The 17,056-nt window shown below is 62.0% G+C and overlaps 2 protein-coding genes across 2 annotated transcripts; one reads left to right on the top strand and one right to left on the bottom strand.

The window, feature by feature from the left end:
* Positions 1–85: 85 nt before the first annotated feature.
* Positions 86–10,950, bottom strand: XKRX (XK related X-linked). The gene is given in 6 exon segments (XM_082770961.1): positions 86–2,268; positions 3,119–3,378; positions 5,055–5,353; positions 5,356–5,411; positions 9,740–9,810; positions 10,460–10,950. Coding segments are annotated over 5 exon segments (1,380 nt in total). The 5' UTR covers positions 9,762–9,810; positions 10,460–10,950; the 3' UTR covers positions 86–1,525.
* A 1,908-nt stretch (positions 10,951–12,858) lies between these two features.
* ARL13A (ARF like GTPase 13A) lies at positions 12,859–16,367 on the top strand (the record flags this gene model as incomplete). Its single annotated transcript, XM_082771100.1, has 8 exons — positions 12,859–12,920; positions 13,822–13,892; positions 14,251–14,500; positions 14,808–14,913; positions 15,002–15,235; positions 15,324–15,528; positions 15,847–15,948; positions 16,291–16,367. Exons 1-8 carry the CDS (start codon positions 12,862–12,864, stop codon positions 16,365–16,367), a joined length of 1,104 nt encoding a protein of 367 aa, XP_082627226.1. The 5' UTR covers positions 12,859–12,861.
* Positions 16,368–17,056: the final 689 nt, after the last annotated feature.

Below are 17,056 nucleotides of genomic sequence, written 5' to 3' on the forward strand. Positions count from 1 at the left end.
AGGACAGCCCCAATTTCCCCCCAAAGCCCCCGGTCCACACGCAGCCCCTGCCCCTCCATCACCCCAGCACCCCAAGCCCCAGGGACTCACGAGGACGGCGGCCGAGAACCAGTGGTTGACCAGCCAGTTGCCCATGCTGTGAGGTGCCTGTCCGCCCCTGCCTGCTGCTGCCTGCTGCCGCCCTCCCCGCGTTTTATGGAGGCAGCAGGCCCTGGAAATGGCCCCGGCCCTGGGAACGGCACTGCGGGGACTTTCCCCCACAGCATCTTGGAGGAAATGCCGGCACGGTTTCAAAGGCCACCTTCCAGGAAAGCTGCGCTGCAGCCCCGGTGGGGCAGGGTGCTGGGGCTTCCCTCCAAGGAGGGGTCCCTCCCGGCCACACCGCCGCTGGGGCGGGCGCTTCGGGGCATTGCCCCGCTCCTCTCCTTCCTTCGAGGCCTTTGGGGACAAAGTGTTTTATTTATTATTTTTTTTTTAGGGTAGGAACTTCCTGGTGCCAGGAAGTTGCAGAGGGTCAGTAACGTGCTCTATTCCGCAAACACAGCCCTCCCTGCTGGCGTGGGCCGACCTTTGCTGTCACGTTTCAAGAGGAAAAAAAATGCAAAAGGAGGACAAGTGTCAGAGGGGCACGGCCATGCTGCCACCAGGATCACACCTGGGCTCAGCACCAGGGCAGTGAGCTCCTACCCAGTGAGTGCCCCGTGGCGCTGAGCCCCTGTGGGCACCCAGCACCTCCCAGACAGCTGTGGCCCTACAAAGGGCTGCTGGGGGGGCTACGCTCAGCAGCAGGGCCCTGACCTGGTGTCAGGGATGCCAACTGGTGCCAGGGCCTGGCCCCTGTGGGAACAGCATGGGCAGGATCACTCCATGCTGGAGTCGGGGTCGCTCCTGGCCGGCAGCCAGGGCCATGCTGGCAGAGGTGCAGGATGAGGCCGTTCCCTACCCCACAGCCTTCCTGCACCTTATCAGCCCCAGAGCAGGGCAAGCGCTGTCCCGCAGCATTTGGGCAGGACGGGTGGTGGGCTGTGGGACCTCCACTGCTCTGGAAAGGGCCCGGCTGCATCCTGCTCCCTCCTGGGGCCCGCAGGCAGCCTGAGCAAGGGCTACGTGCACCCAGGCCAGCCCCGTCTCAATGATCCCCACCCGCACGTGAGTCACCAGCCACCTGCCAGCACCCGGACGCGGAGCCACAGCAAAGTTTCTTTACTGCTCAAAACAGTCCTGGAGCAGCCCTTGCGTCCCTGGGGTCACCAAAGGCACCAGGGTGGGGACCAAACACCCCAATGCCCCGCACCCCGCTTGCTGCCCTGTGGGGTCTGGACACCCCAAAGGTCCCTCCTGTGCGTGCCAGGGCACGTGGTCCAGGCAGGTGCCCTCCTGTCCCCTGCCACCACGGGGATCCGCCGGTGCTCAGCTGAGGGCACCTGGACCCGTGGCCACTGCAGGGCCAGGGAGCGGCTGTCTTCAGCATGGTTCATGCTGCCCCATCCCCTTTTGTCTGTAGCCTGCAGCCCCAGGCCATGCCTCACACGATGCTGTGCCTCACGCCGGGCTCGTGGGGCGCCTCAAGGCGCTCCGGGCTGCCCGGGGACCGCCGGCAGCAGACGCAGTGCAGGAAATCAGCAACGTTGCGTCGGAAGAGCTGTCGGCACGGGTGCAGGTACTGGAAGAAGAGCAGCATGAAGTAGATGCCCAGGCAGTAGCCGAGCAGCAGCTGCACCACCAGCAGCGGCGTGCAGATGTTCTCGTAGACGTCCGTCTTGAAGAAGTACCAAAGGATGATGAGCGCCGCGTTCTCCGCCAGCCGGGCCACGTAGTACACGGCCAGGAGGCCCCAGTTTTGCGACTTGTCAATGAGGTCCCGGTCGGCCAGCTTGAGCTGCACGGCCGACCAGCAGAACATGTTGATGCTGGCGTAGAGCAGCGTGAAGGCGAAGAGCACCACCACCGTGCCCACCCGGCTGAAGTTCTTCTCAATGTTGTCGGGCAGCCGCGTGCCGCTCCGCCAGAACTGCACCCAGGGCTGGAAGAAGACCACCAGCAGGTTGGCCAAGGCGATGGGGATGATCCAGTGCTTGAAGACGGTGCTGAAGAGCACCAGGACGACCACGCGGGTGGAGATCTCCAGGCTGCGCCACAGCACGATGCAGAGGAAGGCCAGCGGCCGCAGCTGGACCTTGTAGTCATCGTATTTGACCTGGATGGCCAGGATGTTGCAGACGAGCGCCCCGTAGGTGACGGACACCAGGCAGATCCCCATGAGGACGGCTGCAGAGGGAGAGGGCAGGGGAGTCAGGCAGTGCTGGGGGATGCTCATGGCTGCAGTGCACTGGGTCCCCAGCAGAGCAGCCAGCACAAACGAAACCACCTTCCTCCTCATCAGCCATGAGGTTTATTTGGGTTTCTACCCTGCTACCTGTTCTGGAGCCTGTGCAAATATTTGGGCGTTCAGCACTGCAGGGGAGAGAGGGTCAGCAATCTTCACCAGATGCTCAGATCTGAGAAGGCACGAGGGCCCCCCTGCACACGTGGCTCACTGGCACACTGCAGCAGAGGTTAGAAGCTGGGTCTGATGCAGGGAGCACCGGAGCATATAACTGACCCCTCGAGCAGGTGGCAGAACCCCTGAGCTGCTGTGCTGGGGACCCCCAGTAGCCTGAAAAATCAAGTAACCAAAGCAGAGCAGGAGCAGCCTGGCTTCCAAAGGTGGCTGACGGTACAGCTCACCCAAAGGCTGCTGCCTGTGGGGCAGGGGCACAGCATTTATATGGGGCACAACGTCAGGGGGGTTACACGGCTCTGCAGGGCAAGCACCCGAGCTGGGAGCACCTCTGTCACAGCTAGCTCTTGTCACCCCTCCCCAGCTTTACGCCAAGATGGCAAGCAGAGAGCTGGCACGGCCAAAGCAAACCAGGAACAGGCAGGTGCCAACTTCTGCAGGTTGTGCTCCGTGTTCAGGGCAGGCAGGGATGGCTGGGGTGCACCCGTGGAGTGTGACATGGATGCCACACCACCACAAGCAGCCGAGGAGGTGTCACCATGCCCTCCCTGCCTGCGTGCCCATTGTGGACAGCAGCCTGCACCCCACGTGCCCGGCACATGGCCCTGACCCCCTTACCTCGGGCGGCGGGGACGTACTTCTCCAGGATGCTGATGTAGAGCTGCAAGGTGAGCTGCGGGGTGGAGCCCAGGAAGGCCTGGATGACCGCCATGCGCTTGAAGGCGTTGCGGTGGGTGGCCAGCCGGCGCATGGAGTGGCCCACCTCCTGCTCCATCTCCACCTCATAGCCCTTCCGCAGCCGCCTCTTGCGTGTGATGGTGACGTAGGGCTCCTCCTGCCTCCCCGACCTGCAGTACACTACCAGGGCCTCCACGCACCTGCGGGGACATGGCCACTGTCACCATGCTGCTCCCCGGCCCCTCGTCCTGCTCTGGTGCTCGGGGGCACAGGGACAACAAGGGACTGGCAGTGAGGAGGGTGCAGCTTAGGTGATACAGGAACAGTAGCTCTTTTGGGAGTGAAAGGGACGTAAGGGATGGGATTTATCACACCTAGCTCTGTTTTTCTGCTGCTGTGCACCCCACAGGCACAAAAAAAAACTCTTTCCATATGTGGAGGCAACAAATACGATTTGCTACTGTGTTTGATCTCTTGACCAAAAGTCTTCTGCGCTTCCTCCTTGGTGGAGGCAGGAAGCAGACAGCTGGGTGGAAGGGGGTTGCGATGGGCAGATAACACGGCGCTTCCTGAGCCCGTCCCTGCAGAGCACCCGCACGTCTCTGGAGAGGCTGGTCCCTTCCGTGCCGCTCCACTGCTGCCTCCCCGATGCCAGGCCCCTGCGGCACAGCAGCCTCCAGCCCCTCTGCTCTCCTCGGGCCTCACACCCACGCCAGCAGCGTGCGTGGACAAGGAGCAACCAGTGGAGGACTGATGCGGCAGGCTTGGCTTCTGCCCGGGACAAGCTGGCTCGGGGACCGGCAGGAGGTAATTATTTATGAGGAGAGCAGCAGTCGTTCTGTTTCAGACCCATTAAATGGAAGGAGGGTTTTTGGATCAATGCTTTTGCCACATCGAGTCGGTGCTCGCGGCTTATTCCAGACTCTAACGGGAAAATGATTTCATCCAAGCGGCCTGGCTTCAAGGGCAACAAAGCTGGCGTGTGGTGCCCTGCCAGATCTTCTCAGCAGGCTGGGCTCACTCTGCTGTGCGAGGAGCCGGCTGCAGCAGCTCTGCACACCTCTTGTAAGCATCCAAGCCCCATCGTAGCAATTCCAAGAGGCTGTGGTCAGTGTGGCAAGAGCCACGCCACCACCACGGGCCAGCATGGTCCGACATAAACCCACAGCCCTTCTGCTGCCGGTGCTCCCCAAAACGTGGCTGCTGGTGTCAAAGGAGCCCCGTGTGCCAGGGATCTTGGTGAGCTCTGGGGCCAGCACGATGTTCCTGCCCGTGCATGGCGGGTGAAGCCAGCTGGGGAGGCACGGCGGCATTCCCGAGGAGTGAGAGAGCGGCACCTCTCCGGCTTGTGCAACATCCACCCCCTCGCCTTCCTCTCCCCACGGGGGTGTGGCAGTCCCCAGCTCCTCTCCTCCGTGTCCGGTAGCCCCCCACCTTCCCCAAGCCCCAGGACCTTTTCTCGAGGCAGGACCCTGGTTGCTGTTCACCCTCGGACACCCCGGCAGGGATTTGCATCTGTGCTCCGAGTGTGAGCCCGAGCGAGGCGATGGCAAAACCCAAAGTGGGAGGGGAAGAGAAGCGCTATTTCCAAAAAGCAGCTGCCTGAGGAGCACTTCTGGCAGCGGACATGCAACAGGCTGGGAGAGCCGGGTTGTGCCCAGAGGGGTCCGGCAGGCAGCCGGCACCGGAGTGGGACCGGGGAGAGGACCGGGGAGGGGACCGGGGAGCCCCCGGGGGCTGTCCCGTTGTGCTGGGCACCTGCTGCAGGGGGAGGGCTCTGCTGGCAGCGGGTGCCCGGGGATGGGGGAGGAAAAGGTGGTCGCGCCGTGCCGTGCCGTGCCGGTCCGTGCCGTGCCGGGGTCCCCGCGGCGCTCACCTGATGATGGGCCCGAGCTGCAGCAGGTGCATGAGCAGGACGAGGGGGCGGTCGCGGCTGAGGTCGCGGTGCACGAAGATGAGGGTGAGCTGCACCAGGACGGAGGGGCAGAGCATGAAGAAGACGGTGAGCGCCAGCCAGAAGCGGTCGTCGGAGTGGCTGTAGGAGAAGCAGAGGACGGCGGCCGCCGCGCTCTCCCCGCAGAACAGCGCCGTCGAGAAAACGATGCCCAGAGGCAGCTTCGCCCGCGACGGGGCGGCGGTGGGCAGCTGCCCCCCTCCCGGACCGTCCATCCCGGCCCAACCGGGGCCCGGCACGGCCCGGCCCGGCTCAGCCTCGCGGCGGCGCCATCCCGGGCTGCAGCGGAGAGAGAGGAGCCGCGCTGCGGGGCGGGGAGGAGCGCAGCGCCCCCGCCGCAGGGTGCCCCGACGGGCAGCCGCTGCTCCGGCACGGCACGGCACGGCCCCGCCAGAGCGTGCTGAACCGGGCCGGGCCGTGCTGTACCGGGCCGGGCCGGGCCCCGGTTGGGGCGGGGGCGGGCGGCGCCGGCAGCGCTCCCGGGCCCGCCCCGACGGGGAGGGGAGGGACGCGGACCTTCCTCCCCGGGCCCCCCGCTCTGCCCCGGAGCCCCCTCCCCAGGACGCCCCCACTCGTGCCCCTGTCCCGACGCCCCCTAGCTTTGCCGGGGGCTTTCCACCCCATCACTGCCCCATCCCTGCTGGGGACGCCCCCCTGCCGCGCCCAGGACACCCTCCCCGGGAACCCCAGCCCTGCTGTCCCCTGTGCTGTCCCCTGCGTGCCCTGAGCATCTCGGGTGCCCCCCGGGACCACCCCCATGCGCCAAGTCCTCCCACCTCGCAGCAGCATGGGGGGGGTCCCCAAGGGCAGAGGTGTCAGGCTGTGTCCTGGGGACAGCGGGGTCCCCAGCACGCATGCCAGCCCTGCCCCACAGGCAGGCCAGTTGCACCCAATACCTTGCAGTTCTGGGGCTAACCATGAGCTCCAGCCCAGGAGAAGGGTGCGTGGGGCTGGGCGACGGCACCCACTGCCTGTGACCCCCCCCACTTTGTGGATCAGTACGTGAGAGCAAGGGCAACACCAGGGCAGGGAGCATTTTGCTGTCTCACAAGTCCAGCTGCTGCCCCAGTTTGTGGCTGGGAGGGACAGGGTATGTGTGTAGGGCTGGCCTGAGGATTGGGGTTGGATGTTACAGAGGAGATGTGGCTCCTGCAAGCATCCAGGTGGGAGACCATGACGGCTTAGAGTAGGGTGCTTTTCCCATCGCCTTCAAGGTGATGGGAAAGCACAGGCTGGCTGAGCTGCTCCCAACACCAGTGGTCATTGGGCTCCCTGCTCTGCCCCCAGAGCCCCCATTGCCTGCCCAGGTCTCTGCCAGCCTCCCCCATGAGCTGGTGCAAGCGCAGGCAGCAGCCTCTGCGGCGATGCTTGTGAGCTGCCTGCCCCAAGAGCTCTCTGCCTGCCAGATTACTCAACCCGGGCTGGGCACACGCCGGCTGGCTGGGACAGACATGACGAGGCAAGGAGTGCTTGAGGTCAGCCAGTTCTCCCCGCTTTAGAACAACCGGGAAGCCTCAGGTATCTTTTAAGAGCAACTGGGTGTTCAGCCCTCGGCAGGTGCCCACGCTGACAGCAGGGGAGCAGCCAGTGGCGATGCTGTGCCCATCACTTGCCCGGCCCCACGCACGGCACAAGCTCATTTCCCCTGCAGCATGAAACCCCACAAACCCCACAAGTGAGAGCTGCCCCCACGTTACCGGGATGGAAGCGTTTCCAGGGCTATTGGGCTTATCAGAGGCTGAGCTGAGACTGAAACCGCCCGAGACCTCGGAGGTTGCATCTCCCCGATGACAGCTCCTGCAGACCAGCAGCCCCGCCTGCTGCGGCTGCTCCACTCTTTCCCTCCCAGCACCAAACAGCTGCTTGAGGAGCCCACAAACACTCTGAGCTCACGCAGACTGGCCCGACCGGAGGGGACGGGAAGCCTACATGTTTCCCTCTCAGCTCTGGTATGATAGTTACATATTTTCAAGGTGTTTCTGGAAAAGAGCCTCCCCCCAAAAAAAACAGCAGGACAGAGTGCAAAGGGAGCAGGGTCCAAGCGAGTGAGCCTGCCACCAGCCGGGCAGCTCCTGCAGACACCCAGGGTGGGAGCCGTGCACAGGCAGTGGCTGTGCTGGCCCCAGCACGCAGCGTGTCCAGGAGCTCAGCCGGTGACAGCACAAATTGTGGCACTGCCAACTGCTCCCACACCTCCGTATTAGCAGCAAGGGCGACGTGCAATTTAAATCATTTATGCAACTTCCATTTATCCAAATTAAAAGCATCCCCCAGGAGTCTGGCAGGTCACCAAGCCCTCGGCTGAGCAATGCCTGGGCTCAGAGTCATCGTATTTTTAATTTCATCTTCCCCTGGTTCATGATGAAATATTTAAGAGCAATTGTTTAAGAAGTCAAGAATTCCAGTCCCGTGTCCCGGAGCCTCAGTACCCATCAGAGGAATGGATGGACAAAGCCTCACAGCGCTTCCCCACACCAGTTATTATCCTATTTTCTGTTCAAGCACGGAGAGGCAGAGGGATGTTTTCTGGTTCAGGCTGTGAGTCACCCCTCAAGCCTAAGCCTACCTGTCCAGAGCTCAGCACGGTAAACAACAGGTCATAAAAGTGATCTATGTCTGCAGAGTATCAGAGGGTGATCCTTCCCTGCTACCACTCCCTCTACCTGGGATTAGTTCCTCTGCAAACCCAGTGTGGGCACAGTGGCACAAACACCCTGGACCTGGCCATTGCAGTGCTGCCCGCGGGCAGTCCTGCCCCCTGCCTTGCTGTGGGCATCACCATTTGTGTGTCCCATCACTCGAGGATGCCCAAGGTGCCATCCCCGGGCGCTGTCCCCACATGGGACTGTCACTTCTCCTGTTTTCAGAGCCTTGTCCTGGAGCACAACCCAGCTTCATTATTCTCTTAATCCCAGACTTCATTATTTTATTAATCCCAGTGTTCACACAATGCGCTTTGAACATGGGGATGTAGCAACAGTGCCTATGCACCGTGTGAAATCGGGATTTGCTGTACAGCTTTTCCAGCCCCTTGCATGCCTGTGGATGAGTGAGGGCATTTGTGTGTGACAGCCCGGGCTATACATAGAGGTAGGAACAGCCTCCCTCACCGGCTCTGACACTGAAAATAGGCACGTCTCGCTTACACATGCCTGCCCAGCAGCTCAGCTCCTGTAAAAGGAGAGCAGAAGAAAAATGGAGATGGCAGGGAATAACTTGCAACAGCCCTTAAAGAGCCCAGATGCAGGAGAACTACTCACAGGCTCCTGAAATTGGTTCCCTCTCCTTTCCCCCCCTCACCGCACTAGGACCTCGGAGCAGACATCGCTCCCAATAAGTCTCTGGGACATGCCAAGCAGCGCGCTGCCAGCTTCCCAAATATAGCCCTGCACGCAGCAGTGGAGGCAGCTGCTCGGGGCACAGGATGGCAGTGCTTCCCCCCCTGCTGCCCGCTCAGATCAGAAACCTCCCCGGGATGCACTTTGTGCCGAGGAGTTAACATCCAGCTGGTGCTGCACGGGGTGGCGGTGGGGACATGAGGATCCCCAGGAGACCCTGTGGAGATCACAAAACGCTGGACGGAGATCACAAAACGCTTCCCAGCCAGACGTGCTGTGAGCAGGAGAAGCAGCCTGCGCTCTGTGCCCTTGCAGTGGCCAGATGGAGCAGCTGGAGGGGCTTAGAGGAATTTGTGAGCCAGGAACTTTTTACTTAGTTTGGAAATAACTTTGCAATTGACCAGTCTTCCCAGCTTAAACTGTTTGGACTTTGCATTGCATTCTCAAGAACTCAGCTGTAATTTTTTTTTCCTGCCCTGTCTGTGGAATATTTTTTGGTTGGGAAAATATTTTTTTCCATTTGCTTTGCAGTTTCATGTGACTGCTCTTGCTGCTCCTTTTCGTTTGCCTTCTGCAGCTTCACTCCTTTACCCTGCAAGCAGGCATTTGCTGGGAGGAAAACCTGGGTCTGTCTGAGGACTTCACCCCTCTAAGTCCTCTGGGGGCTGCGTGAGGCTCGGCATTGCTGGGAGTCGGTGGGGCCCTGGAGACAGTCCCAGCACGGGGCATCTTGTGCTGCCTCGTGGCTTGAATGCTTCCCAAGAAAATAGAGCTGCCTCTGTTTGGTGGATTTATCTTAGTGATATTTATACATTTTGAAATCATGGCCCTTTGGCTACAGTCCCAGCTGAGAGGCTGTAAACCAGGTGGGAGGACTTAAAGTTCCTTTTAATTACCCAATTCCCCTGCTCCCACCAGGTGTACGGTGCCTGGCCCTGCCAGCGGCTGACCCGGCTGGGGGCATCCTGCAGGCACGCTTTCCGCTCACCTCCTCCTGCCCACGCCCTGGTGCAGGAAAGCAGAAAGAGCAGCAGCCTTGAACTGCACTCAGCAAAACCACCGTGCAAGCATGGGGAGCGCCTGCAGCTGCCGCAGGGGCATCACCGAGCTCTGTGCACGGTGCAGGAGTGAGCTGTCAGCTTCCCCTTGCAGCAGGGAGCGGGGACAGGACGAGAAAACCCAGCGGAGGAGCCGGTGTTCAGCTGCCTTCGCCGTGTTTCAACTTGTTTGGGGCTTGCTGATGTTTGCACAGGCCAGAAGGGCACTTACCTGCCTGCTCTGAAATCAACATCTCCCTGCTTCTGCGTTCGCCGTGGGGCTCAGGGCAGCCGTGCTGTCTGCTGGGGGGGGGCAAAAGAGATCCAGAAAAATGGCCTCCCTCTCCTAAAATAGCTGCAGAGCAGCTGCTGGCCTGCCACACTCTGCTAGCAAACATTGCAAGGGCCCTGATTCACTGACAACAGGTTTCCACGGCGGAGGTGGCAATTATCTTGCGATTCCAGCCTGACTGCCAGGCACTGGGGTGTAATTAGCTCCTAGGATTTGCAAGCCCATATGATCGGCTTTATCGTTAGCCACCAGAGCCGTGTGGGGATTAAAGGAGCGATGCAGATATTTGCATACTGGCCTGCTGCTGTTGTCCAACACCTGAGCTCCCCAGAGCTCAGGCACGTCGTTGCCCTGCCGCGGTTGCTGTGCCCCTGCCTTTTTGGGCAGGTTCAGAGACGAAGCAGTCCCAAGAAGACCAGGACAGCTTGCAGACACTTGCTGGGACTCCGGTCCTCGCCCTCACCTGGTTTTTACTGCCACCCCAGCTCAGTGCTGAAGGCAGCCCTGGTCACCTCTGGTCAGAGCTGCCTGGTGCAAGCTGTGACTCCCCATGCGCAGCCTTCCCCAGCCCTGCCACCGCTGTCTCCCCGCTCTGCTCCTCACCCCGGGGGCCCCATGTGGTGGTCCCGGTGCACCCAAAGCCGCTCGGTGCATACTCACGGGGTCTAGGGAAGCCGAGGCAGGGCAGCCCACCAGCCCACGTCCATCTGTGCTTCTCCGCGGTCCCTGTGGTTTTTGCCTCCTTCCCTCTCCTGCCACTCTCCAGCAGGCAGAAATAGCCCTAAAACACGTGCTGCCTTCCGGGTAGAGATACCAGGGGCCGCACAGCCCCGGCTCGTCAGGCACAGCCTGCTCTCGGGGACCCCGCTGTCACCGGTGTCACTGGGGCGTCCAGCGCAGCGTGGTGCCGGGACAGGGTCCGGTAGCAGCCCCGGCGAGGAACATCTCCTCTTATCCACCAAGATAATAAATCCTGCCTCGGAGTTTCTCACCTGGCAACAGTCACCAAGGAAACCCGGACGGCTCCCGTTGGGTCCCCGTTGGCACTGCCCGGGGGTGTCCCCGAGCCGCGGGGCGTGCAGGGAGAGGGGACGCGCGTGTCCCTCTGCCACCCAAGGCGCCGGGTGCGCAGGCGGGCACCCTGCCAGCCGCCTGCTCTGTAACATGAGCCCCGGCGCTCCGAGCCAAGTCCCGGGCAGGAGCAAACCACCCATCGACGAGGGCTTGGGCCTCTCTCGTCTTTCTAGAGCTGAGTGCAGGTTTCGCTGTTTTTGGGGGTGTTTCTCTGAGGTTTTCCTGGCTGTGGGCACGTCAGGAGGGGTGGTTTTGTTGCTGCCTGGGGTTTTTCCCAGTCCCTGCAGCCAGGAATTTCAGACAGAGGCGTTACAACAGCGGAGACCTCTCAAAATGTGCTGGTGCAGGGAGGGAGACCCGCTCTGCTGTCCCCTGGGAGGCTGTGCAGCTGTCTGCCACATTGCTCTCCTCTATTTATAGCACCCGTGGTCGTGCCTCTTCCTGCCACCTGGCCCGGCTGTCACCTGGCGAGTGCCATCCCCAGGCACAGGGAGATGCTGCCGTCCCCAGAGTGCCCGTGCACTACGGGTGCAGATAGATCAGCAAAAAGCTTCCCAGCCCCGTGCTGCCTGCAAAAGCTGGCACTGCCCCTGGTACCGGTGAGGCCGTGAGCACAGGAGCAGCAGGGAAAGGCTGGGGACCGGGGGACACGGTCACCGCTGGGCCCTGGGAAGTGGAGCAGGGCTGTGGCAGAGGTGCTGACCCATCCTGCAGCACCTTGGTGTAGGAGGAGGGGATGAGCACGAGGGGGAGGCAAGGAAGCTGTGGAGGCCAGGAAGCAGGTTGTTTACTGGCATGCAGAAATGAGACAAACGCTCAGCTAATAGGTGTTCACGACAGCCCTGCAGTGCCCTGGGTGCTGCCCGGTCACCTCTCCCTCTGCCTGACGCAGCTAGGGTGGTGCCACGTACGTGGGGCACACGAACAGTCACCCCAAACCGTGCAGCTGCGGTGTCTGGCCATGAGATGGGTGTGGAAACTTCCTCGGTCAATCATTAACCTGCTGCAGCTCCCTGCTCGCTGCAGAGCTCCCAGGCACCTCGCTTTGTGCCCCAGTGCGTGGGTGCTGCGGGGTGCCCGGCACTGCCTCTGCAACCCAGCTCACTGCTGCCAGCTGCTGTATGGCACGGGCTGCTGGGACCCCATCAGTCTGTGGGAGCTCCCCGATGTGCCTTTCACCAGGTCTGGTGTCCTCGTCCCTCTGGACCCTGTGCTCCACACCGAAAGTCCCTGTGGCTTGGAAATCCCCTTGGGGCCTCTCCCCTGGCTTCAGAGAAGGCAGCCTCAGCTGTGGGAAGCAACAGGAAACCTGAAGAGCCTCATAAGAGCTTTGGGGCTGCAGATCAAGGAGCTGGTGCTTTTTGCTGGCTCAGCTCCTCGCCCTACTGTCACCACTTCCCAGCCCAGTGCCACTCTCAGCCAGACCCTCCTCTGCTTCAGAGCCTTGTAGCTGGCCTGGGGGTGCCCACGCATCTGTGCCTGGGGGCCTTGGGGCCAGTACCACCTCCTTGGGGCCCTGCTCAGGAGCTGTGTGTGTGCAGAACGGCCCAGTGCCTTCAGTAGAGCCCGAGAAACTCTTGGGTATTTCTTGGGGTCCCCAACAGCTCCCTGCTCCCAGCCAGGCACTGCTCAGCCGGGCTTTATTTCTGTTCTGAACGCCACATCTGCTGCTGGAGGTGCCGAGAGGAGCAGCCACACAGGGGCTGCAGCACTCCATTTCCCAGTGGCCACCGGCCTGGGCTGACCCACCAGGATTAGGGAGCCTGCAAGGAGTAAATCGTGTAAATCCAGATTAGATTTAAGCAGATGCTACGCAGAGGAGATGCGAGCGGGAGCCGGGCAGGAGAGCAAGCAGGTGAGAGGCTGAATCACACCCCTGAGATGCAAGAAGGTGCGGGTGGCTGCGGGCAGGGGGACAAAGCCACACCGGGCTGCTCGTTCTGCAGGTGCCAAAGAGCGGCCATCCCCTCGGCGCAGGGCTGCAGAGCATGTTCCACCTCTTCTCCCACTGCTGGTCCTGGCTGCAGGCCGTACAGGAGCCCATCAGGTAAAGCCGTGCGCTCGCTCCAGGGGCTCTCCGGAGAGCTCAGCGCTCGGGTGCGCATTTATCAGGGAGGGCACCGGCCCCGTGGCACGGCGTGAGAGGGCCCCCGAATTACAGGGCAAGGTGAAACCCAGCTTCCTGCGTGTGTCGTGAGGCCAGACCTAATTCTCTCGGGGAGGAGCCGGGTGGGCAGGCGTTGCGGGCAGTAAGGGGGTTTATGGTCCTTTCCCACCAGCGACGGTGCGGTGCCGTACCGTAACGCCGGAGGAGGAGCTCGCTGCCCACGCAGACTCCTGTGTATATTTATGGAAAAGATACTGAAAGTGACTAACGTTGTTGACATGTAAAGCAAAGGGAAATCGCTCTGCTGGTGGCTCAGATGAAGCGTGTCACTGCGGAGCAAGCATGACTGTTGAGGAACAGGAAAAACCTCCTGGGTCCAGGCCGAAGCTCATAAAACGTCCTTGCTGTTTCTCTGTGTGTTGCCATAATGCACTAACGCGGAAGAGTACTAAGAAAAATCATTAACTGCTTCCATATAAGTAACAGCCTGTGCATACTGCTGCTTAATCCCATAGAGCCTGAGAGGAAATGGTGGTCGTAGGAAGTGTGCGGAGGGCTCCTGCGGTGTCGGGGTGGCTCCGGGTGCCCGCACACACCTGAGGGCTGTGCTGACAGTTCTGCCCTTGCTCTGTCCCCAGGCACCAGGGACCATCCCTCCCTTCTCCCCCATCCCAGGCGAAAGCCCATGTCGCTGCCCTGCCCCTCTCCCAGCCAAAATAGAGCTGCTGCAGGCAGTCCCTTGCCCAGGGGCACCGCTGTTCCCTGAGGATGGTGGCTCACACAGAGCTGTGTGGGACACAGTGTGCCTGCGGGCTGCTCACCCCTTGTTGTTGCCCCCCAGGAAGGTGACCCTGCTCGTGGTGGGGCTGGACAATGCAGGGAAGAGCTCTGTCATCATGGACATAGGGAGAGGTGAGGAAGCTGACTTCTGCTGGGGGGGTCCCACAAGGAGCGTGGTGGGGGGAGGTTGTGCTCCCTTGCACCCAGTGTGCTTGTGGGCTGCAGCGGGTGATACCGTCCCCAGGATCCCAGCAGGATCACTGCCAGGGGCTCTGCCCCACAAATCTCTCATGGCTGGGCTATCCCAGTCTGGTACCAGTGAGGAAAACTGGGCTTTGAAATGAAGAAGGGAAGCTGCTGGCCTGGGGCACGGGGTGCTGGCTGTGCTCCGGGTATCCTTGCAAGCGTGAGCAGGGCTGGGGCTGGGGGAAGAGGATGAGCATGGTGGGGATGCTCCCGCATCTGGCCTCTGCCCTCTCCCCACAAACAGCCCTGGCCTGTGAGGTGCTGCCCACAACACAGCCTGGCCAGATCTGCCTGCGGGTGGACAGATTCGAGGTGACACTGGTGGACCTGCCCGGGGGTCAGCGCTTCCGCAGCGCCTGGCGCAGCCACTACAGCACGGCCCACGGGCTGCTCTTCGTGCTGGACTCCAGTGACCTGGCGCGGATGGAGGAGGCCCGCAAGGCTCTGAGCCGCGTCCTGAGTCACCCTGATGTCTCTGGAAAGCCCCTCTTACTGTAAGGCTGAGTCTCCTGGCTGTGACCCGCGGGGTTTGGGGTTGGGGAGAGGAGTGGGAGCCCGTGGATGGGGTTGCGGGCAGTGCAGCAAGGCTGCCGTGGGGATGTGGTACCAAGGGGTGCCAGCACATGGGGACCCCTGCAGTGCTGGGGTGCTGAGAGCACCTGGAAAAGGGCTCCAGCATTGGGCACGGCTTGGGGCAATGCTTCACCCAACCACAGCCAAACTGGGAGAAAGCAGCGGGTCTCCCCCACACGGTGCAGCAGGGTGCCGGGGGTGACTGCCCGCTGTCTCCCCATGCCCCAGGCTGGCGAACAAGCAGGACGTGGCGGCCGCCCTGCTGCCCTGTGAGCTGATCGAGCGCCTGGCCCTGGAGCGGCTGGTCAACGAGAACCGCTCGCCCTGCCGCATCGTGAGTTGCAGGCAGGCTGCACGACCCTGCTCCCCTTGCCAGGCACTGGGGGGGGTCTCAGGGGCTGACTGAGCTCCTCCATCCCCAGGAGCCGTGTGCGGCTGCTGGCCCAGCCCGCAGCACCCTGCAGGGGCTGCGCTGGCTCCTCCGTGCTGCTGCCGAGCGCTCCTCATTGCTCCCTGCCACCCGCTCCCCGACGGCCGACCCCAGCCCCCGGACAGCCCGTGGGCTGTGCTCTCGCCCCACCAGGGATGCCCCGGATAACCAGGACGGCGTGGGGAAGATGGGGGAGCACCGGGCCGCCCGCCGTCTCCTCCCCAAGGTGAGAGCCCCCCCGGACACAGCAAGAGTGGGCCAGGCTGGAGGGGGCTGCCATCACCTTCCCCTCATCCCCTCCTCTCCCTGCCCAGGAGGAGAGCGCAAAGGGTCCCGGGAAGAGGAAGAGGAAGGTGAAGGTGAGGAAGAAGGGCTCGGGGCAGCCAAGCCTGGCCGAGGAACCGGACAGACCAGGAGGAGGGGGTGACAGCCGAGCCAGCTCTGCTGTGGGGCTGCTGGCCCCCAACAGGGTCGGGCAGGAGGAGCCTCTGCCCCCCGGGATGGCTGCCCCACACCCAGGTGAGAGGGGGCTGTGAGGGCTGCTGGCACGGGCACATCGGGATCCTCAGAGCCACCCCAAGGGGTGGTCTGGGGACCCTGAAATGTGGTGGTGTGCTGGAGCACCAGTCCCCGTGGTCTCCCTTAGCTTTGCTTGCAGATCAGCTGGGCGCAGAGTGGGGCTGCAGGAGTCTGGCCGGGAAAGAGGAGAGACATCTCGGGGCATCTCAGCAGGAGGACTGCGGATCCATCATCCAGCAGCAGTCCTCTCGGCTGGTTTGGTGACAGAGGCATCCTTGCCCAAATGTGACGTCTGAAATTTTGTATTTCTCGATCCAGCGCAGGGCATGAAAAAGAAAAAGAAGAAGAAAATTAAGAATAAAATCAAGTCGCAGGAGCCTGCCGTGGAGCAGCAGCGGGAGGAGGTCTCCAGCACCTTTGGTTGGTATTTCCCAGGACAGATTTTGCTGAAAAGCATCAGGGGGTTGGCCTGCTGGCAGTGGGATGTGAGCTGCCTAGAAGCCCTTGGCCACACTGTGCTTGGTGCAGGGGCACAAGCACAGGCAGGAACAAGTGCTGCTGCAGGGCAAGGGGGGGCTGCTGGGGAGGTGAGTGCTGCAGCCTTCAGGTGGGATGCAGCAAGGGCACGTGAGTGCACTGTGCTGGCGTCTGGGGCATTCTTGCAGCCCTCACTCAACACAGGCTGCCAGGCTTGGCCCCAGAGATTAGTCCCTGGGTTAGAGTCCCTGGGTTAGTGCCTGACCACTTCCCTTCCTCCCCCAGACCTGTACCGCCGGGCGATGCTGGCTCTGAAGATGCGGCAGGAGCAGAGGAAGCAGCCGTCTGCCATCGCCCCCTGAGCGGGGTGCAAGCTCCCAAGGACCCCGGGCTGTGTCGCAGTGGCTCTGGGACCTGCGGCTTGTGCAGGGCTCCTGGGGTGCTTGGCCAGGGCTGGCAGTCCTGGGCAGTGGGTCCTAGGGCAGGAAGAGCAGCGTTTCTGTCCTCTGCATGACTTGAAAATCAGGATCTGCAGGAACGAGCCAAAAGTCCTTTTGTAGAAAGCCTCTCTGGCAGCCAGGCTGCAAACCCTCCTGAAAAGGTCAGGCACTTTCTGACCGTGTGTTAATACCTGTGTAGGACTTGCTCTGAACACAACCGAGTCTGTAGAAGAGAGGAAGATCAGAGCGAATACCCCAAGGGGAAAGCCCATCTCCTGAATTGACACGTGCCCAGGCAAAGCTGTCAGCACAGGTCGGGGGCTAGCTCGGCCACTCGTTCAGCCCCTGCCTGCTTCCTGGGTGAGTTGTTTCCTGCTGCTGAGGCCAGGAAAGCCCTCCCAGGGGGGGGACTTCCATCCCCATCCCCAGCCAGCAGCACAGCATCAGGAGCCTCCCTGCCTGGTGGAGGCTGGGGATGCCAGGATCATTTGCAGGGTGGTTCCAGAGCTGTGCTCAGCTTGGGGCTGAGCCAGGACACCGAGCAGCACCTGCCTGCCAGCACAACCCTCCTGGGCAGGGCTGTGCTCCCCCCAGGACTTTGATGTGCAGCA

Source organism: Aythya marila (genome assembly GCF_965140915.1).
Source record: "Aythya marila genome assembly, chromosome: 13".
Taxonomy (NCBI): Eukaryota; Metazoa; Chordata; class Aves; order Anseriformes; family Anatidae; genus Aythya; species Aythya marila.